This window comes from Mastigoproctus giganteus, chromosome 2 (genome assembly GCF_048544385.1).
Source record: "Mastigoproctus giganteus isolate SK-2022 chromosome 2, ASM4854438v1, whole genome shotgun sequence".
Lineage (NCBI taxonomy): Eukaryota > Metazoa > Arthropoda > Arachnida > Uropygi > Thelyphonidae > Mastigoproctus > Mastigoproctus giganteus.
In genome coordinates, this window is record NC_143576.1 from 173,426,013 (window position 1) to 173,449,216 (window position 23,204).

Here is a 23,204-nt window from a genome sequence, read left to right on the forward strand (position 1 = left end):
TCATCTTCCTCATTTATTCATTTAACTGCCGTTTTCTGGAACAACCTTCCTTCATACGTATTTCCTGAAAATTACAATCTACAGAAGTTCAAGTCCAATGTCAACAAATATCTTCTTTCGTCTTCTTACCCTCAAACCCAAGCGCGGTACTAAGTACTATAGGTTCTAATATCTCTCGTGTTTTGGGATTCACATAAAAGAAAAAAAAAAAAAAACCTCCCTTCACATGTATTTCCCAAAAATTCAGTCTACAGAAATTCAAGTCTAATGTCAAAAAAATGTTTTCTTTCATCTTCTCAACCTTTAACCCATGCGTGGTTTGGGTTGGGGCTGTGTGCCAGCAGTGGGGAAGATGGATTGCAAAGTAGCAACACATACGACATACCCAATATTCTTCCTGAGAGGTACAACATGCATTGAAGAAAATGAAGAATCAGAAAGCCCCGGGGGAAGATGAAGTTAATGTAGAGTTGTTAAAATTGGGAGGAAGAGACATAACACAAAAACTGGCAAGGCTCTTAACAAAGTGCATTAGAAAAAGGTGTGACGCCTAAGCAGTGGAATAATGCAATCATAGTTTTGCTGCATAAGAAAGGAGATAAATCAGAAATTGGAAATTATAGACAAATTAGCTTGTTATCCCACATCTACAAGTTGTTCACAAGGGTCATTACTAGCAGATTAGAAAGAATACTTGATGAGAATCAACCGAAAGAGCAAGCTGGGTTTAGCATTAGCATTAGTAGAGGCATGTGATGCAAGAAAGCAAGCTTATTCAGCATCAGCCAAAAAAAAAACAAAAAAACACACCACTCCCATTTCACCCCTCCGTTCGCTCGAAATACCTGTCCAGTTGAGCCTTAAATTTGTTTAGGCTATCAACTTCAACAACAAGTGATGGAAGTCGGTTCCACCAACCAACCACCCGCTGGCCAAAGGCAAATTTCCGCACATCTATCCGACATCCGTCCTTCCTCAATTTGAATTTATGCCCTCTGAGCTGATTATTCTGAGCAAGATGAAGAATCCCATTGGCATTGAGCATGCTCAAACCATTCAAAGCCTTATACACCTCTATCAGATCACCTCGCCGGTGCCTAGTCTCCAGACTCTGTAATTTGCAAAACTTAAGCCTTTCTTCGTAAGAGCAACCTTTTGTTTCATTCATTAATCTTGTTGCCCTTCTCTCTACCCGTTCCAGCAGCTCTACATCCTTCTTGAAATGAGGCCTCCAGACCTGTATACAGTACTCAAGATGTGGCCTAACCATTGCCTTATACAAGGGAATAATCACCTCCTTATCCCTGCTAGAAAAATTCCTGTATATCATTGACAAGACACCATGAGCTACTCTTGCAGCTCGTCTGCACTGCTCAGAGAACTTCATATCTGCCTGCACAATTACCCCCAGATCCTTTTCATTCTCCACCACTGTCAGTGTAGTACCGCAGAGTTGATACGCTGCTCTGGGGTTACTGTTTCCCATATGTAGTACTTTACATTTGTCAATGTTAAACTTCATTTGCCACCTCTCAGCCCATCTGTTCAACCTTTCCAGATCCTGTTGCAGCAGCATAGCATCAGTGGTGTCCTTAACAACCCTCCCAACCTTTGTATCATCTGCAAACTTGGACATTAAACTTGATATCCCATCATCAATATCATTCATAAACACCGAAAACAACAACGGACCCAACACTGAACCCTGAGGAACTCACTAATAACATTAGTCCACGTTGAGCAGTGTCCATTGATTACCACTCTCTGTCTTCTGCCACTCAACCATCCCCTTATCTATAGCAGCAATTTGCCTCCAATGCCACACTGCTCCAATTTGTGCAGCAGTCTTCCATGTGCAACAGTATCAAAAGCCTTTCTAAGATCCAAATATATAATATCAAAGTTATTCCCTGCATCCAGTTCTTTTGTGACTACATCATAGTATCCAATCAAATTGGTCAGGCAAGACCTGCCCTTAACAAAACCATGCTGTGTCTGAGCTATAACTGAATTCTTGTCTAGATGATCCTGAAGTGCTTCTTTAACCAGTGCCTCCATTAATTTACCTGGAACAGAAGTTAAACTAACAGGTCTATAATTACTTGTGTCAGCCTTTGATCCTCCTTTGTGAATTGGGGTTACATTTGCACATCTCCAGTCTATGGGTACCTCCCCTGAGTCCAAAGAAGCTCTCATAATTATGGCTAGGGGTTTGCTTACCTCCTTTGCTGCCTCCTTTAATATAACTGGATAGATCCCATCCACCCCAGGTGCCTTTTTTATGTTTATCCTCAACAATCTCTCCTCCACTTTCCTCTCAGTTAGTACAAAATCATCCAGCTCACTGCCAGTGTTTACTTTACCTACATCATTCTCCTTCCTGAATAACTCCTCATGCGTGAATGTTGATGCAAAATACTCGTTTAGATTGTTAGCCACCTGAGCAGGATCCTCAACTGTTGAACCATCAATATCCAGTGGACCAATCTGATTCATCCCTTTCCTTCTTGAGTTTAAATAAGTAAAGAACTCTTTTCTGTTTTTCTTTGCATCCTTTGCCAAGGATTTTTCGTAGTCTGCCTTTGCCTGCCTAATTTCCTTTGTGACTTGGTTACAGACCAACTTGTATCTATCATAGGCTTCCATGTCACCCATTAATTTGTATGTATCCCATGCATTTTTCTTCTCTGCCACATGTCTCATTAGTTCATCTGACAGCCATTTAGGCCTAAACCTTGAACAATATTTCTTAGTTGGTATGTAAAGCCTGGTAGCCTCCAAGATTAGTTCCTTGAATGCTTCCCATTTTGAGTTTGCTGTTGGTAACATCATCAGTTGGTCCCACTGTATAGAATTTAAATACTGTCTCAGACCATCATAGTCGCCTTTACGAAAACAAAAACCCTTCCCTTTACCTCTGATAGTAGTTACCTCCTTGAGTAAATCCCACTTCAACACACTGTGATCACTGCCACTTAGTGGTTCATTTATCTGCAGATTCTTAATGCATGAAGAATCACTACTGATAATCAGATCAAGAGTATTGCTCTCTCTTGTTGCCTCACGAACATGCTGATGTAGAAAACAATCATCCAATAAATCCACAAAAGCCTTGCTAGTGTGCGAGTGACCAACCCACAAATTCCCGTCAATATCTGGGAAATAAAATAAAATCCCCCATTATAAGACTCTCTGATTTACTGGCCCACTCTATTTCCCTGTACAATATCTTATTATACTCATCAGAGTCATTAGGCCTATAGCACACTCCTACTCTCAATTTTGATTTCCCTATGCTTATGTCACACCAAACTGACTCGACACTGCCCTGTCCATCGATGTCGACTGGCTTCACTTCCTTGGACTTTATGTGTTTCTTAACTAATAGCATAACCCCTCCTCCCCCTCCTGTCCTGTCTATCCTTTCTATACACATTGTATTCCCCAAATTCCAGTTCCGCATTCCTTCTATCTGTGTGACACCACGTCTCTGATATCCCAACAATATCTGCCTTTGATGTTTTGAGCAGTACCTCAAATTCATCAAATTTATTTACCGAACTCCTAGCATTGGTGTACACGCAGGTATACATGCACCTGTTTCTACCCTAACACAACCCATGTGTTTACTTGTACCGCAATGACTCCCAGCAGTCTCTGAAATATCCTGCATCTTGTTTTTCAGGCTTCTGCTCATTTCAATAGAAGCAGTGCAAGAATCACTTACACCTCTGCCAGTGGCTACTGTTAATCTATTAGTCCTTGTATCCCCTCCCCGACTAGCAGTTTTCCGACCCACCTAACTCTGCCTCGACAGCATCAGCAAAAATTCTTGCACCCTTTCTATTTAAGTGTATCCCATCCCTGTAGAAGCAATCTCTCCTGTTAACAAGTACAGTCCAGGCTGAAAAAAATTTTACCCCTTGAGCCTTGCACAATCCCTCCAGGGCTGAATTGATCGACAAGGCTCTCATCATATACTCCCTCCTATCGTGTCTGGGCAGAATTGCAGACACTTTCAAATTCAACCCTAATTCACGGCTTTTTTTCAACAGTGACCTGTGCTTGCTAAGTAATTCCGCCGGTCTCCTACTCTTAATATCATTAGTGCCAACGTGTACAACTATATCACCTTTTGTGCCCTTAAAAGATGATATCCGCTCTACAACGTCATCAGTCTTTGCCCCTGGCAGACATACCCTGGTCCTATTCCACCTATCCTTTTTGCAAAGCATGTTCCCTGCTTCCCTGACAATAGAGTCACCGACAACTACTAGTTCCTGTGGGACCAGCGCATTCTGCCTAGGAGTCTGCCTCTGTGTTGTCTGATGACCAAGTGCAAGCTCTGGCGTTGATGTGGGCGGCTGAGAGCTTGATGGGCCCCTCAATTTATTTCCTTCGAGGGCATCCACCCTGTCCTTCAAGCTCTCATAAAGGCCCATAACAACGCTGAGTTGTCGCCTGATTTCCTTGCACTCCTTACATCGTGCACACACAAAGACATCCCCCTTGGCAGTATCATGTCCCGTACCCGACTGCTCCGCAAACATCAAGCAAACAGTCATTTTAAAAGACTGTGATTCAGAGGGCAACTGCCCCCCTCAGTTCTCCCCTGAACCACAGCACTCCCATTAGCTTTAGGACAGGATTCTCAACTATGGATCACCTTCACGTAATATCACAGCTAGTGGAGAAAGGAAATGAATATAAAACACCATTTGTGGCATTTGTGGATTATGAAAAGGCATAGATACCCCATATATTATGATTTTGAAGAAAATATATGAGAGTGCTATCTCCTTTATTAGACTAGACAAAGGCAGTAGGAAATTTAAAATTGAGAAAGGAGTTCGACAAGCAGACACAATATCTCCGAAGCTGTTTGCTGCTGCTCTTGAGGAAGCTTTCAGAAGATTAGACTAGTCGCAGAAAGGAGTCAATGTGAACGGAGAGTACCTAAACCATTTACGATTTGCAGATGACATTGTGGTCATAAGCCATGATCCCAAAGAATTAGAGGAAAATCTTAATCAGTTATGCACAGTTATTAAGGATTTTGGACTAAAGATGAATATGGCTAAAACAAAAGTAATGATAAACAAGTATGCCACAGAAAGGGAAATAATGATTGAAGGAGCAGTGATTGAAAAGGTGGAGTCATATACTTATCTGGGACAAGTTATTAGCTGTAATAATGATAAATGGCTGGAAGTCAAGAGAAGAATAAATTTTGGATGGATAGCATTCAGGAAATATAGTCACATACTGAAGAGTAATATCCCAGTTTGTCTGAAACGTAAAATAATGAACCAATGTATACTCCCCAACATGACTTATGGAAGTGAAACTTGGGCACTCACCAAAAGAATGGAAGAGAAGCTGAGAACTACAAGCGAAGAATGGAACGAATTATATTGGGAATCAGACTGTTAGATAAGAAGAGAAACACATGGATTAGGCAGCAAACTCAAGTAAAGGACATTCTTATCAAAACTAAAGAACTAAAATGGTCTTGGGCAGGACATATAGCTCAGAGACATGATGACAGATGGACTAAGAAAATAACAGAATGGTACCCAAGAGGAGCTAGAAGAAAACCTGGTAGACAAAGGCGGAGATGGATAGATGAAATTCATGAGTTTTTGGGTAGTAAATGGATGGCCAGTGCTCAAAACAGAAGGAACTGGAAAGTTGCTGGAGAGGCCTTCATCCTGCAGTGGGTTGAAAATGGCTGATGATGGTTTGGGGTTTTCATTAAAAAAAAAAAAAAAGAAGGGGGAACAGCAGTTTTGGTATTAATGTCCTTCAGAAATAGACTTAATTCCAAAAAACCAAGATAAAATTTTATAACTACAGGCAGTCCTCACTTTGCACGGTAGTGTGGGACCGTAAAAATGACCGAGTAAGCTGAAACTGTGCAGGGTGATTTAAATAATCAATGGGAAAAATTACAATTGTTCCGTGACCTTTAAAAAATTTTGTCAAAACATTAAAAACTCTCTTACTGGCGGTTATAAATGTGTATAGGAAAATAAAAAAAAGTAGTAAAACTAATATTTATTTACTACATTAATTTAAAACATTACAAACATTAAGAATTAAAGTGTTTTATTTCTTTGTTAAAAACTTATCAAGAGTAGTGTGAATAGTGCTTGCCTTCTCGTCGTATAACTTACGATATGGAGCAAGCATCTTTTCTATGCCTTGCCGAATTGTTATACTCCTTTCTAAGTTTGGATCAGCTTCCAACGTTTTATCCTTTGCACTTTCAATGTCATGAAATATCTCCGAGAGTTTCTTTAATATGAAATTTTTTGTGCTTTTATGTGAAGTTCAATATGGTTCGCACTGTAGCTTCATGCAGGCTTAGGTCTCGTCCTATATTCGCTTTGCTGTCGCCACTTTCAAATCTTCTAATCAGATCCAGTTTCACTTCCAGCATTATCACTTTTCATTTCTTTGCTGCACTTTCATCTTTGTTGGCCAATTCCCTCTTTCAATTATGCATTTTTGTAAAATGTCACATGGTTTTGTCACTGGGTGACAGGGAGGCAACACAACTACATGCTTTGATGTCTGGGCATGAACTGAATAACAGATGTGCAGTGACCAATCAACGACAGACTTTGAAAGAAGTGATGTCATTGGTCACTGCACATCTGTTATTTGGCGATTTGTGGACTGAAGAGCTAGCAGTGAAGTTCGTACTTTATGCAATTACTCACAGTTAATATACCATAGTAACTGAAATTTTAACCGTGTTGTTGGGAGACTGGTGTTATTTAACTAAACTGTGGTGACTGAAATTCATGCATATCGGAACCATGCAAAGCAAGGACTGCCTGTACAAGCAAATGCATATTTTTCCAGCAATACCCACAAATAAGGCATCTCCCCCCCCCCCCAACACACACACTTTCATCTGTTCTAAGGTAATGTCAGCATGTTCACCATTTCAAGCTCTCTATGGGTTCTTACACGTAGAACGAAGGTAGCCGCTTACCTAGAACGAGCAGTGACATGCAGCTGAAGTTTCTCACTGGCTATGAACACATAGAAACTTACCCCATCACATACCAAGAAGTTTCACTGGTCAGCTGCATGTTGCTACTGGCTTCCTACCTGCGTTCTGCATGTAAGCACCCTATGACTTTCTCACATAACTAATTAGCAGAAATGGTTAGCCTAAAGCTGAATGAATGGGTGCCCAGTGCTAGAGGAAAGAAAGTCACACTTTTTTTTTGTATGGATCGTAAGTATTAAACAGCAAATAATGTCCCACATTATGGATATCCTCTTTTTAGGAGGTATGCACAATTTGTATTCATTGAACTGTGTGGCTATTATGTCGGCAGAAACAAAACTCAATGATTTTGTTATTACGTGTAAGAAATTGAAGAGGATTTTACATACCTCATTGTGAATTCCTTAAAAGAATAGTTAATTCTTTAAAATCCTCTAGTGTATAAGTTTCCCATGATACACATTCATTGTCATTCTCTTTCAAATTGTGCATGCCGTGACGAAAATGCATAACATCTGTGCTGGGAAATCGCTCGGTGTCATTAGCTATCAATGTATTTTTTTTTTTTTTTTTTCCAACTGTATGAATAAAATGCATTTACACACGCACTAGTAATATGAGTTACAGTTGCATGAATTCTCTATGACTTTGTATGCATGTCTTGCAGAAGTGGACAACAAATTAAATTTTCTAGATCATGTAAAACATCTTCTTGTAGCTTGCCTAAAGAAAGTAAATAAATATTCTAAGAGCAATCTATGTCATGTGTCGTGAACTGATCTGTACAGTCTTCTGCATCTATAATTAGATTGACTAGACTATGGTCCTCTCATCTAAGTTTCAGCTAGAACAAGTTCCTCAGTTGGCTTTGTCCAATTTATTCACTGTCTTAAGAATTTCATTGGTAGCCTATTGCACCTTACCAGTTCTTAGTTATTATTATTATTATTATTATTAGCTATATGGTGCAAGGAAGCCTGAGGCTTATGCTGCACCAGCCAAAAAAATTCCCGAGTTACCCTGAGAGAGAGTTAAGAGTAGAAGGGAATCACCAAGAACAGAAGAATGACGATATCCAGCTCAGGACCCTGGGTGTGCCAAGTCCATACTCACCAGATGTGAGCCGCTGGGGGTACATTTTACTACTGTAGAAGAGTCAGAGATATGGATTAAATTTTGTTTTTAATTCCATGTGCATTTCAGAGATTTAGTCTCAGAATTTTGAAAGTGTTTTAAATGAAGTTTTAGACACAAAGTCAATTTCCTATACCATGAATAAACTGAAGTTGTGCAGATAGTCTAGCAATTAAAGGATGAGCAGATTTTTGTGGGTTTTGGACAAGGCCAAAGGAGAGCAAGAAATTACAGTTTTAATTGTAGACAATTGTTAATATAATTATTATTTCTCACTGCTTGTTCAGCCAAATGAGATATGGCCTATGTTTGAAAGTCATCTGAGTATGCAAATATGGGAAGATTATGCTTTAAAAGTGTAAAATCAAAGAGGAACATAGCCATTACACTCTAAATTTCCCGTAGTCCCAAAGTTAACAATCCAGAGGCATCAAGTATGGTGACTGAACCATAACATTGGGCCAGCACACCTGGTACACTTCTGTGTGAAGTATTTTCCCGTAACAAATGGTCTTACTACAGTCATAGTAATTGAATTTCTACTAAAATGCACATGCTCTCCAACTTCAGAAGTGACTTCTTTGCATTACCTACCATAGATAGTGCATAAAAGAATTTACCCAATTTAAATGGTGCTGTTAAGTACAATCATATATGATGTGTGGTTACTGCAATTCCACTTGCTCAAATAATTATCGCATAACTTAATCAGATAATTCAAAAACAATAATTAGTTTTAGTATGAATCAGTTGCTTTTTAGTAAAATAAGGTAATTTAATCATTTTTAAGTATTTTTAAATAAGTAATTTTAACATTTTTCAATAATAAGTAATTTAACAATAACACATTCTCAATGTAAATCTATGAAGTTGATCAGATTGAATTTACCCAATTCAGGAAGTGAACTACAATGGACTGATGTAGATTCTGATTGGTATGATGATAGATTCTGATTCAATTTCAGTCGTGTTCTTCATTATGGTAATTATGTTTAGGTATTCAGTTGCTCTTGTGTTGAGTCCAGATGCATATCCAACAACCTTTTACAGATAGAGAGAAAGAATCACCACTAAATCAACAACTTTTGTTAATTCCCTGAAGATCCTGTGATAATTTGAATGGAAATTTCATCCTTATCTATGTAGCTACCTTCTAAAAGTACACATTTTCCCCATTTTTCCCATGGATAAGCTCTTCCAGGTCTGTTTGTAGAACTGCTCACTGTGGAAAACCAGGCTTCTACTTCATTAATTACCTCCTCATCAGTCTGAAATCTGCAGCTCCATAATGGTTACATCATTTCAGAGAAGAGGAAGTCTGAGGGTGAGAGTTCAGGAGAATAAGGTGGGTGCTGCAGATTTTTAAAGCCACGCCCGATTGCAAAGTCCACTGTGAGAGCAGCTTTGTAAGCAGGAGACTATTCTTAGCTAGGAGGCAGACAACTTTGAATAGCTTCCAGTGTCGCTTCATCTGAGAGCCTCTCTCAAATTTCCCAGGAGGTTTCTGTAGAACTCCCCAGCGAGGCTGTTGTCATTTGGGAGGAAATCAGTAAGGATGATACCTTTACTTGATGACAACATGACCTTGTTGGCAGACAAAAGAATCTTGGCTTTTTTGTGGGTTAGTGAAGATGATCGTTTCCAGTGACGTACACAGACTTCATCTGTTAATTCAGTCAAAAAAAATTATTACAGGATAAGAGAAAGCTCTAACAATTATGCAGAAGACTCTTTCCTGTGGAGCTTTTGAGGAGGTGTCAACAATCTCGTAACCCACTGGGCTGCCACCTTAGATGTACATGAACTCGCGAATTATTTGCAAACACGTCCTTTGATATAAAACTTATAATCATGTCTGTCTTCAAGGAGTAGCTGTTCCACTATAGACACAATAACAGGCTCTGTGGCTGAGATGGGTCTTAATTCTCTTGGATCATTATGCACACAGCAGGTAGTTCCTGACTTTATGAGTTAATTCATTCCTAGTGTGCACTCGTAAAGTGGGAATTTATTTTCCATCGATGTAATGTTAAAAACGGGTTACATTCTCAACAATGAAATTAGTTAGCTAATTAGTTTGTGCTTAAACAATTATTGATTATTCAAAGAAATAAAAACATAGCCTGTAAAATCAAGAAAATTATAATAATAAAGAAATTATTTATGACTTGCAAATGTTAAAGAATGTTTATTCTTCATCATCATCGACTAAATGCACACTCTTTGATCACTCATTGTTGGCTCGGCACTCATTGGTTTGTTGGAAGCACAAGGAGTCGCCTTCTTCAGAAATGCATCAAGAGGCGTTTGTTTCAAAGATAGTCTTCTCTTTTCTTTATCAATTTCACAATAGCATACATAAGCATTTTTTAAATCTGTAGCAACTTTCCTAGTACACTCCAAATTTGAATCTTGTGACTTGAAAATCTGAATTGCTTTTTCTGTGTTGAAAAGCTTCATCTAGCCCCTTGAGAGTGAAGAAATGAACAGGAGTTTCAGCTTTTGAATCTTCTTTCTCCTCATCCTTCATTCCGCATCTCAAAGAGGTCTTCATTTGGGAGCTCTCCAATGTGTGCTTGAAGCAAATCAGTGACATCAGTTGTAGAAACGTCAAGCTGCAATTGGTTAGTAATAGTAACGACCGCTTCTGTTTCACTTTGTACGATTTCTGCTGGTTCTTGACATCCTTCAAAATTATCAATAAATTGAGGACACAGTTTATTCCAAACATCCTTCATGTTCTTCTCTGTAATTTTGTCCCAGGCTCGTATTATTTTAATTGCATCTAAAATATGGAATTCTTTCCAAAATTCTTTAAGAGTGAGACCTCCCTCCTTATCCGTTGTATTAATTAGCATATCAAATGTCTCCCAAAGATAATGCGCTTTAAACGTTGAAATAATGCCTTGGTCCACTGGCTGCAAAAGTGGTGGCAAAAATATTATTTTAACATTAGGGTGGTAACGTTGCAGAAATGGTTGGTGGCCAGGTGCATTATCTAAATTCAGAATCACCTGAAAAGGAATATTTCTTCACAATATTGTTTTACTTCAGGCACAAAATAATGCAAAAACCAATCTTGGAATAAAGGAATGAAGATTTCAGTGAAGGGAAAACACATTTCATCATAATAAATTCAAAGCCCACACAATTCCAGCTATCAGTATTTTTGCAAATGCAATAACATTGAGTTTACTACCTGTTTATAATTGACTGCACTAACAGAAAAGCCCAATAAACCAGAAAGTGCAAACTGGTTTATGGTCCAGAAATATGCTTTAGAAAAATATTACAATGGCATTCAAAATTAATTCTTATAACAGAACATATGATAACGATGAAAGTGTAGTGCATTTTAATGATTTGAATTGGTAACTAATACAATTTCCATTATAAAAATGACCTTTTAGAGAGATAAATAGTTTAGTTATATAGAGAAAAATCAACTTCAGAGGTCTTGGAATGAACAACCAAAAAACAATGTGTTATTGGGTTCACATTACAATATTTTTACAATATGATGGTACCTCTGTAACAGATTAATATCGTAAAGTGGGGGGGGGGGTACATTGTATTGTATAGCAAAAAAAGCGTGGTTTGAAATGTGGTATTCATAAACGTTTAACATTCGTTTTTTGAAATTAATGTTCATATTTTTAATTTTGTTGACACTTGATACTTGTAAAAAAAAAAAAAAAAAACTCGTAAACCCAAAACTCCCTGTACTTTGCCCACAACTGAACTGTCTTTTCCAATTTTTCGCAACTCATATAATCGGCAATTCTCCTCATATATAACTTTCATCTCCTGATGGATTGGTTTTCCTTATTAGTCTTGCAAATAAAGAAATTCTGTTAACACATTAAACCTCAACCATTTCCAACAGAACACTTTTAACTGTATTTGTAGCTCTAGTTCAGTAATCGACAGATCTAGAAAAACAAATAAATACACATTAACTTATGAGACATAGTACTAGTCTGAATCAGCTAGCATAAAATCTCACTGCCTCTACTCTGCCAGAAAGTGACTGGAGTGAGTCCAAGTAGTGTGTATGCAAGCAGCATTGTTGAGGCCACATTATGTCAAGGAGCTGGGCATATTCTTGCTACATGTATGCCACATCCAAAAATTTCATTACTTCATACAACATGTTCCTCCCACCCACCTTTTCTTCACTACTGAATAGTCTAATTTACTTAACTACATGAACATGAATAGTCTAATTAGTAGAACAAATTTATCTCCAAAAAGATCTAAACCTCCCAAACACTTCCTCACTCATTTCATAAATATACGTGGTCTCAGTTCCAATCTCAGTGACGTCCATTTCAACTTAGTCCACTAAGTACAACTTACTTTTTCTGAAAAAATCTCAATTATTGGTTGATGCAACCACTGCTCATCTCAATTGTCCTAATTATTCTCCTCTTTCTGATCTTCTCTCTTAAAATCTCATTACCCCTTTCTGTCAAACCCAACTGTTGTCTCTATTATCTCCCAATGCCACCAAACATTTGGAACTCATTGATTTCCTTTCTTTGAAATTCGACTCTCTCCAATTCAACTTTTCTGATAGTGAGATAATTTTCCTCAGCAATTTTAACATTAAAAAACTACAGCTAGCTTCAGTTTTCTAGTCACAAAGATCAATCTGGTCGACATGCCTAAGCTTTTGCAATTACTACATGCACATGTATACTTGTATGCACACTAATGCTAGGAGCCTTGTAAATAAATTTGATGAATTTGAAATACTGATTAAGTCATCAAACGCAGACATTGTACGAATAGTGGAAACATGGTGTCACTCAACATTGTAGGAATAGCAGAAACACAGTGTCACTCAGACATAAGTGATGCTGAATTTTAATATGGGGAGTACAATGTATACAAGAAGGACTATATAGAATCTTTTGAGTTTCCAATTGTTTTTTTGCCAAGAAGTTCTGCTGAATTATGTTACAAAGATAAGAAGCTTTCAAAATCACCCAAAGTAGGAATATTTCAGTGAACCAAAGTGGGAAACATTTATCATATTATAGGAATGTAATTCAATTGCAATTTTCTCATTATGGCTGTGCTCAGTTTCAATTGTAATGTTTTCTAGTAGTCCCTTTGAATCAGACAAGTTATTTCACATGTAGCTATGCGAATCAAAAATAATGGTTATTGTATCTTTCTCTCTCTCTCTCTCTCTCTCTCTCTCTCTCATCCAGATAACAAATAAAATTTTCTAGATCGTAAAACATCTTCATGTAGCTTGCCTAAAGAAAGTAAATAAATATCTTAAGAGTAATACATGTCATGTTGTGTCTTGAACTGATCTGTACAGTCTTCTGCATCTATAATTAGATTGACTAGACTATGATGCTCCCATCTATACATGTCATGTTGTATCATGAACTGATCTATGCAATCTTCTGCATCTATAATTAGATTGACTAGACTATGATGCTCCCATCTAAGCTTCAGCTAGAACAAGTATTCTCAGATGGCTTTGTCCAATTTATTCAATGGCATAAGAATTTCATTAGTAGCCTATTGTGCCTTACCATTTCTTAGTTATATGTAGAATCTTTTGAGTTTCCAATTGCTTTTTGCCAAGTTCTGCCGAATTGCTACAAAGATAAGAAGCTTTCTGAATCACCCAAAGTAGGAATATTTCAAAGAACAAATGTGGTATAACATTTACTCTGTACCACAAAAAAAAATAAATAAAAAAATAGACCCATTAACTGCAGGAATCTAAACTTGAGTCAGTATACTTCTAGACTTGTTTTTGGTAAATCCATCATGGAAAATGTTTATTATAAATACAGATGAATGCTTTGAACAAATGGGGGAAGAATGCCCTCCCAAGCAAAGGTATTGCACAGTTATACCCAGATGCATACTGATGGTTCAAAGACAAATTCAGTGAGGCCTCAACATCTGATGGTAATTCTGTAATTTGTTCCCCAACAACACATAAAATTGGTATTTCTTACATGTTATACTCTATGACGTTGTAGAGAAGATATCATCTTTTAAGTTGTTGTTATTTGGTTTTTAGGAGCATTAGCAACTAAGGCCATATTGCTCCGGGAATATGCAGTGGTCATTCCCTGACCTTTCCGCATCCTCCGTATTTGGTGGTTACGGGCTCGAACCCCGGTCTAATCAAGAAGCATGTGCTACACACTGCTGCTCCTTCCCACCTGGCTACGGAGGTGCCCATCTTTTAAGGGCATAAAGGGTGATATTGTTGTACACTTTGGCACTAATGATATTAAGAGTAGGAGACCGGCGGAATTACTTAACAAGTACAAGTCAATGCCTGAAAAAAAAGCCGAGTTAGGGTTGAATTCAAAAGTGTCTGCAATTCTGCCCACACACGATAGGAGGGGAGTATATGATGAGAGCCTTGTCGATCAATTCGGCCCTGGAGAGATTGTGCAAGGCTCAAGGGGTAGAATTTTTCTCAGCCTGGTCTGTGCTTGTTAAGGAGAGACTACTTCTAAAGGGATGGGATACACTTAAATAGAAAGGGTGCAAGAATATTTGCTGATGCTATCGAGGCAGAGTTAGGTGGGTCAGAAAACTGCTAGCTTGGGGGGGATACACGGACTAATAGATTAACAGTAACCACTGGCAGAAGTAAAAGTGATTCTTGCACTACTTCTATTGAATTGCAATTGAGCAGCAGCCTGGAAAGCAAGGTAATGGGGATTTCCAGGACTGCTGGGAGTCATAGTGGAACAGGTAAATATATGGGCTGTGTTAGGGTAACTAAGAGTAGAAACAGGTGCATGTATATTTGCATGTTCACCAATGCTAGGAGTAAAGTTAATAAATTCGATGAGCTTGAAGTGCTAGTCAAGACATCAAAGGCAGATATTGTTGGGATATCAGAGACATGGTGTCACACAGACATAAACGGTGCACAACTGGAATTTGGGGAGTACAATATGTACAGAAAGGATAGACAGGACAGAGAAAGGAAGGAGGGGTTATGCTGTTAGTTTTTTTTTTTTTTTTTTTTATGTGAACCCCAAACACGAGAGGTATTAGAACCTATAGTACTTAGTACCGTGCTTGGGTTAAGAAACACAAAATCTAAGGAAGTGCATCCAATTTATGTTGGTAGATAATGCTATGTTGAGTCTGTTTGGTGTGCGTTATAGGCCAAATGAATCTGATGCGTATAATGAGCAGTTGTGCAGAGAAATAGAGTGGGCCAGTAATTAGGGATTACTGGCCCACTCTCTTATAATTGGGAATTTTAATTTCCCAGAGATTGACTGGAATTTGTGGGTTGGTCACTCACACACTAGCAAGGCTTTTGTGGATTTATTGGATGATTGTTTTCTACAGCAGCATGTTCGGGAGATAACTAGAGGGAGTAATACTCTTGATTTGATTATCAGTAGTGATTCTTCATGCATCAAGAATCTGCAGATAAAGGAACTAATAGGTGGCAATGATCACAGTGTGCTGAAGTGGGGTTTACTCAAAGAGGTAACTACCATCAAGGGTAAAGGGAAGGATTTTTGCTTTCGTAAAGTGTCTACGGTGGTCTGAGACAGTATTTAAACCAACAGCAAATTCAAAATGGGAAGCATTTAAAGAATTAATCTTGGAAGCTACAAGGCTTTTCATACCAACAAATAAATATTGTTCAAGATTTAGGCCTAAATGGATGTCCGATGAACTAATTAGACATGTGACAGAGAAGAAAAATGCATGGGATACATATAAATTAGTGAGTGACATGGAAGCCTATGATAGATATAAGCTGGTCTGTAACCAAGTTACAAAGGAGGTTAGGCAGGCGAAGTCAGATTATGAAAAATCTTTGGCAGAGGATGCAAAGAAAAACAGCAAAGAGTTCTTTACTTATGTAAACTCTAGAAGGAAGGGGATGAATCAGATTGGTCCACTTGATATCAATGGTTCAGCTGTTGATGATCCTGTTCAGGTAGCTAACAAAGTAAATGAATATTTTGCATCTACATTCACACATGAGAAGTTATTCAGGGAGGGGAATGCCAGAGGTGTATTCAACTCTGGCATGAGCTAGATAATCTTGTAATAACCGAGTAAAGTGGAGGAGAAATTGTTGAAGATAAACATAAGAAAGGCATCTGGGGTGAATGGAATCTATCCAGTTATATTAAAGGAGGCAGCACAGGAAGTAAGGAAATACTTAGCCATAATTATGGGAGCTTCCTTGGGCTCAAGGGAGGTACCCATTGACTGGAGATGTGCAAATGTGACCCCAATCCACAAAGGAGGATCAAAGGGAGACACGGGTAATTACAGACCTGTTAGTTTAAGTTCTGTTCCAAGGAAATTAATGGAGGCATTGGTTAAAGAAGCAATCCAGGGTCATCTAGACAAGACTTCAGTTATAGCTCTGACACAGCATGGGTTTGTTAAGGGGAAGTCTTGTCTGACTAATTTGATTGGATACTATGATGTAGTCACAAAGGAACTGGATGCAAAGAATAACTTTGATATCACATATTTGGATCTTAGAAAAGCCTTTGATACTGTTTCAAATGGAAGACTGCTGCACAAATTGGAACAGTGTGGCATTGGAGGCAAATTGCTGCTATGGATAAAGGGATGGTTGAGCGGGAGAAGACAGAGAGTGGTAATCAAGGAACACTGCTCTTCTTGGACTAATGTATGGTCCCTCAGGGTTCAGTGTTGGGTCCATTGTTGTTTTCTGTATTTATAAATGATATTGATGAAGGTATATCAGGCTTAATGTCCAAGTTTGCAGGCGATACGAAGGTTGGCAGGCTTGTTAATGACACTAATGACAGTACACTGCTGCAACAGGATCTAGAAAAGTCGAGCAACCAAATACGGAGGATGCGGAAAGGTCAGGGAATGACCACCGCATATCCCCAGAGCAATATGGCCTTAGTTGCTAATACTCCTAAAAACCAAATACACCTCGTAGTATTATTTCAAATGTACTAAAATACACCTCGTAGTATTATTTCAAATGTTTCAAGAATCTGTAGCCAAGCAGCAGCCCCTAAGCTTCCAAGTGTAGATACAATGAAACGAACGATCCGAAATATAAGAAATCGAAATTTTGATGGCCCAGTTCTTCCAACGTATCGTAGAGACAGTTTTTACAGAAGAATATAAAACATCATGCAATGTTGAATTGTTTCTACAATTTTATTCTGGACCCAAGGACAGTCGTATGTTAATTTTCGGTACGAAAAGAAATTTGCAGTTGTTATCGCGAAGTGAACACTGGTATGCCGACGGGACTTTTAAAACTGTTCCCTTACTTTTTTATAAGCTGTATACGATACATGGATTCAAGGACAAAATATCGCTTCCATTAGTTTATGCATTATTGCCTAACAAGTCTGAGGAAACGTATGTATCTCTACTACAGCAGCTGAAAGTATTGGAACCGGCTATGTCCCCGCAATCAATAACTATAGATTTTGAGATGGCGATGATGAATGCTTGCAGAAGAGTTTTTCCTGACGCTTCGCAACGGGGTTGTTTTTTCCACTTTTCACAATGTATTTTTCGTTCCATTCAGAATAATGGGCTGAAACGTTATGAAACTGATGCTAATTTTGGTTTAAATATGCAAATTTTGGCTGCAATTGCATTTGTGCCCACTCCAATTGTGACAGTCGTTTTTGAACATTTATACGAAAATGGTGTTTTTCCTCCAGAATCGCAAGAAGAAGTTGATTATTTTGAGGATACATGGATTGGACGCCCAACCAGACAACATCTTTGTCGACCACCAAAGTATTCCCATGAAATGTGGAACGTATGCCAGCTTGTTCTCGAAGGATTACCAAGAATGAATAATTCTGTTGAAGGGTGGCATAGAGGATTTGAGGAACAAGTCACTGCTTATCATCCCAACATTTGGAAATTTATCGATTGCATTAAAAAAGAACAAAGTATTAACGAAATGCGCATTGAACAATATTTAAGTGGAAGTGATCTGAGCAACAAAAAAAAGAAGTATCGCGATTGTGATGAACGCGTTAAAAGGCTTGTTATTGCGTACGTTGAACAGGGTGATATTGTTGATTATCTAAGAGGTATAGTGCATAATATTTCTTATTAATAATTTACATACTGTGTTGTAAATATTACAGTTTCTTAGTAATTAATTATCCCAACGTGACTGATTCTGAAGATTGCATAAACATTCATTTTGAATTTTTGCAGTGTACTATGACATACCTAATGTTATAATTAGTTTAGTTTAAAATTAACCAATTGTTATATTTTTCAAATATTGAATTTTTTACTATTTTTGTGATACATGTAACTATTGAGATACATAATCTACCTATTAAATTACATATTTCCATACATATGTTCTTTTTTATTTCCATACTATTCCCTCATAGTTCATAGAATTCCAAAAATATGCTAATCATAGCTTAAGGCAGAAACTTAAATAAAAAATAACTTTTCATGATTTGGCCAAACACATCTCATTGCTTCTAGATGGTAAAATGCGATAAACTGACGCAGCAGTAAATTGCTGGCGGGAAATTTTCCGGACCCCGTATAAAAATATATTTTGTTATATAATTAATTATTAACTGTCCAGTATCCTGTAAGGCAGCAGTTCTCAAACTTTCTGAGCCCACACCTCCGTTGACCTGTAAAATTTTCTAGGCACCTCCCTTGAAGTAATACAATAATTATTAAAACATTAATGTGATGTTTGTGCTTGCTTTTTATTGCATAATAATTAATCAAACCTAGGCGTCATTTTCAAAATTGCGAGACGTATTTATTTTTCAACATTTAATTTTGATATGTACTTAGATTTAATGACTGCCAATGCCAAAAATCCACAAAGGCAAGAACTTGCAAATGGCACTAGTATTCGCAATGCTTTATTGCTACGTTCCGGGTATTTGGGTATTTGTGTTTTGCTAAACACCAAAATTCATATAAAGATAACAACAAAAACTTTGCTTTAGTGTGAGGTGTGATGTGAGATCAATAAATTGCTCTTCTTCGACAGTAGATAAATTTGATATTATTTACATTAATAATATAGATCAAATAGTAGCAGAAATCTAATGGTAAAAAAAAAAAAAAAAAAAAAACCATTAATACATTTTTAATATTTTCCATGATAATCTTACATAAACTATTACATCGTTCGCAACGTCTCTGATAAATTATGTGATAATTTACCGGAGAACATAGTTCTCATATTTATCGCAACATAGTTTGAGAACCGCTGCTCTAAGGAATATCCGACAGCATTTCTATCACTCTGGCTTAATCTAAAGCTTTATCTCTGTGACATTTTCTACAAGATGGGTGAAACATTAAATAAATCTTCACTTTTCTTAAGTACTTCATTATGACAGCAGTTAGGGATACCACATCTTGACAATTGAACATGGTTTTACATGATTTGAATAGATGCAATATGATCTCAATAGCTTTTACACTATCTGCCCTTGCACCATTAAACCCAAAGAAACAACAACCAACAACACCACTAACTCAATAACTTCTTGTACGTGCATAATATAATTGTTCCATTTTCATATCTTCATCCTGTTTATAGTTGTGTATCTTACTTAGCCTAGTCTGCAGATTATTGGGTTTAGCTGGGTAAACATTAAATCTGGGTTATCTTGAAGATCCAATTCATACTACTTATTGTTATTATTATTATTATATTTTATTGTTTTTGGTATGATAATATTTTTTATTTATGTATCACTTAATTTTCTTTTATCAATTTCTTGACCTCAATTTCTGCTTTTCTGAGTTAAAATTGGACAACTGAGTGAGGTTAACAGCTACAATCTCTTCCAATTTTCAAAGATAATTTTGTGCCATCATCTAATATAATCTTGTCTACAATTAGTTGGAAACACAGACAAGAAGTGGCAGAACATGATGGAAAAATTTTAAAACATAAATCTACCTATGGACTTACCCCCATGCCCACACACAAAAAGTGTAGAACTATGGATGTGCTTCAGAAAGGATTAATAAATACATTGTTGTTTATTTTCATACTAAAATTTTATACTGTTATCAAAGTGTATTCAGAAATCAATGCAGCAAATTTGAAAATAGACAGATTCAGTGTATGACCAATTTCAGACAGCTATCTTGAACACAACGTACAAGAAGAAGGTGTTTGGCTGTACCAAAGTTGAACATCAATCAAACATGCAGCAGCAGTTTTCACTGTGTATATTATATGCAGAGCATTGTACCAGCATGGATCTCTTCTAAGCTATCGGTTGCAAACCTTTTTTTATGAAAGTTAATGAACAGCTGCATTGATGTTATTCTTAGAGAAACTGGTTCTTTGAGTAATGGAAAAAGATTTTCTTGGTGAATCTTGATTTATGCTGTTTCATCAGCTCAAGAATTTGGATCCATAAAGTTTGAAAAGGATTGCACCTACTCCACTGTGAAGCACTGTGTAGAATGCCAATGATTTGGACTTGGTTTTTCTTGACGTGACGTTATACCAGTAGTTATTGTGAATAGGTGTGATATTGAGACACTGATGAACAAACCTGATCAGAACTGATCTAATTCATTTAACTCCTCTGGAAAGATATCTGCAGGCATATCCATGGGTTGCTCACTAGCATTTGTCCTATTAAGATTTCTGATGAATGAAAGAGAAATATTTTTGTTATCTTACACAAATTGATGAAAAATGCTCCATGAAGACTACATGCTGTTTTTCAGGACAAAGAAGGCCTTACATTGTAGTAAGATGTAAACTATAAACTGTTGTGTTTTTTCTCTTAATATTCCACTATTTTTGGATATATAGTATCCATATATTTACACTGTTAGTTATTACGAGTTTTGTTTTTATTACAAACTTTGTAGTAAGAAAAGTGTTCTCTGATTCAAGATAATTTTTCGGTCTGTTGATTAATTTTTAGGTTGTCCTAGATACCAATAAGAGGTGTTTCTCATGGGGATTTGGTGGTTATGGGAGGTTAGGTCATGCAGAACAGAAAGATGAACTTGTGCCACGCCTTATCAAGTCTTTTGATGGACCTAATCGAGGTGTGAAAAGTGTGTACGCTGGTGGTACTTATAGTATGGCTATAAATGAACTTGGTATGTATGTGTGAAGCTTTTAGTTCATAGTTAAAAGTTAACTCTGTTGTCAGAATTTTTTTATTTTTGTTATTTCTTATTTTTATGTGTGCAGTTTGATTTACATATTATTAACTCACTCCTTAAGTGTGTTATGAAGTAATTCCAATAATTTTAAATTCGTTGAAATTCATAAGTTAAGTGTAGACTCTTGTAATAATGCAAATGATCACTTGAAAATAAGGTTTTGAACCAAACACTGAAACTTCGTGTATGTTCAGTGGGTAACACTGCTTATATGTAGTAAAATAAATGTGTAGAAAATTTCTTTGTGTTAAATGAAATATTGTAGTTTTTGTTTTATTTATTATCTTCTGATTACATTATCTTCTAATTGCAGTAGTTGAATGAGTGATGGCATTATTCAACTTTTAAAAACTAAATGCCTCAGTATATTTAATTTGCTTGTCTTGCATCTTTTGCATTATCAGCAAATTGATTACAGTTTTCCTCTCTCACTAACTTCTCCATGCATCCTTTAGGCATCATCTTTCTGCATATGCCAATTTTAACTTCCTTGTTTCATTTTTCTCTCAGTCACTTCTGTTGTAGTTTTTAGTTTATTTGGCTAAGGTACAGAAAGCCAACGCAAGAATGACAACAAACTTCAGATAACTTACCGGACAAATTGGTTTCCTGCGCAGTTTCTCCCTGCATTCTCAGTAAACAGATGGTGCGTGTTATTGGTATCGGCAATAGAAGTCAATAACAATGTATTGATTAGTTTTTTCTCATTATTAAAAGCAGGTTATTGAAGTTCATGAGTGTTTTTGTGGCTGAAATTTACTTACAGGTACACCCTCCAGACTGCCTCAGTCTTATGGTGTTTATCCCTTCCCACTGTTTTAAATTGGAAAACAACTTCTACTAACACTACTGATAACAATAGTGTCAGTAGAAGTCGTTTTCTTATTTTAAAACAGTGGGAAGGAGGGATAAACACCCTAAGACTGAGGCAGTCTGGAGGAGGATGTGCCCGTAAGTAAATTTCAGCCACAAAAACACTCAAACTCCAATAATCTGCTTTTAATAATGAGAAAAAACTAATCAATACCTCAATATCAACTTCTACTACCAATAACATGCACTATCTGTTTACCGAAAATGCAGGGAGAAACTGCAGCAGAGGGTAACCAGTTTGCCATGGTTTTCGTGTTGGCTTTCTTTACCTTCGCTGTTTATTTTTATTCTAATTCATAACAAATTCAGTCTCCTATTTAAAAAAAACTGCTAGGATAGGGTAATAAATCATTCTTTTATAAATTCTTTAATTCTTTTTTTGTTATTATTATTATTAAAGAATTAATTATGATTTTCTGTAATTTAAAAAAAAATCTATGCAAATGCAGTAAAAAAATATCAAATGGTCTTCACTCAAACAGATGTCACAGTTCCCACTAATAAATCAATTTCTGATTTGGCTAGAACTGCCCTCTCTGAGAAACAACCAAGTGTACGTAAACAACAACCCAAAGTCTCAGACCAGGCAAATAATACTCCTCTGACAATACCAGCGGAATCTCCTCCTCCAGTGAGTGCTACTACATCCAATATTACAAACTCAAATGCAATGAAAAATACCCAGCACACAACCATGGATACAGGTGGCATATCTATACAGGAAGATCCAATTTTAGAAATTCATGCTGAAGAAGAAATGGACACTGGTCGGCCAGTTTTCTCCAAAAAAGATAAGCCAAAATTAGAACGTCATAAGCCAGTTGCCTTCAAAAAGTAGTCAGATACAGCTCCACCAATTAAACACATGTAATGCCTTGTATTTTACAATGGAACTGTAGAGGCTTTCGTTGCAACACAGATGATATCAATGATCTAATTAACCGATATTCTCCAGTTGCCCTTTGTCTTCATTAATTAATTATCATGTTAA

At 37.0% G+C, this 23,204-nt stretch overlaps 1 protein-coding gene across 1 annotated transcript in view; it reads left to right on the forward strand.

Annotated features, from left to right (window-relative positions):
- LOC150089757 (protein RCC2 homolog) overlaps positions 1 to 23,204 on the forward strand; it is a 236,311-nt gene that overhangs the window by 174,814 nt on the left and 38,293 nt on the right. Inside the window, exon 8 of the mRNA XM_090368784.1 lies at positions 21,094 to 21,274. Within this exon, the coding sequence (XP_090224910.1) occupies positions 21,094 to 21,274 (181 nt within the window). The remainder of the gene's footprint in view (positions 1 to 21,093; positions 21,275 to 23,204) is intronic.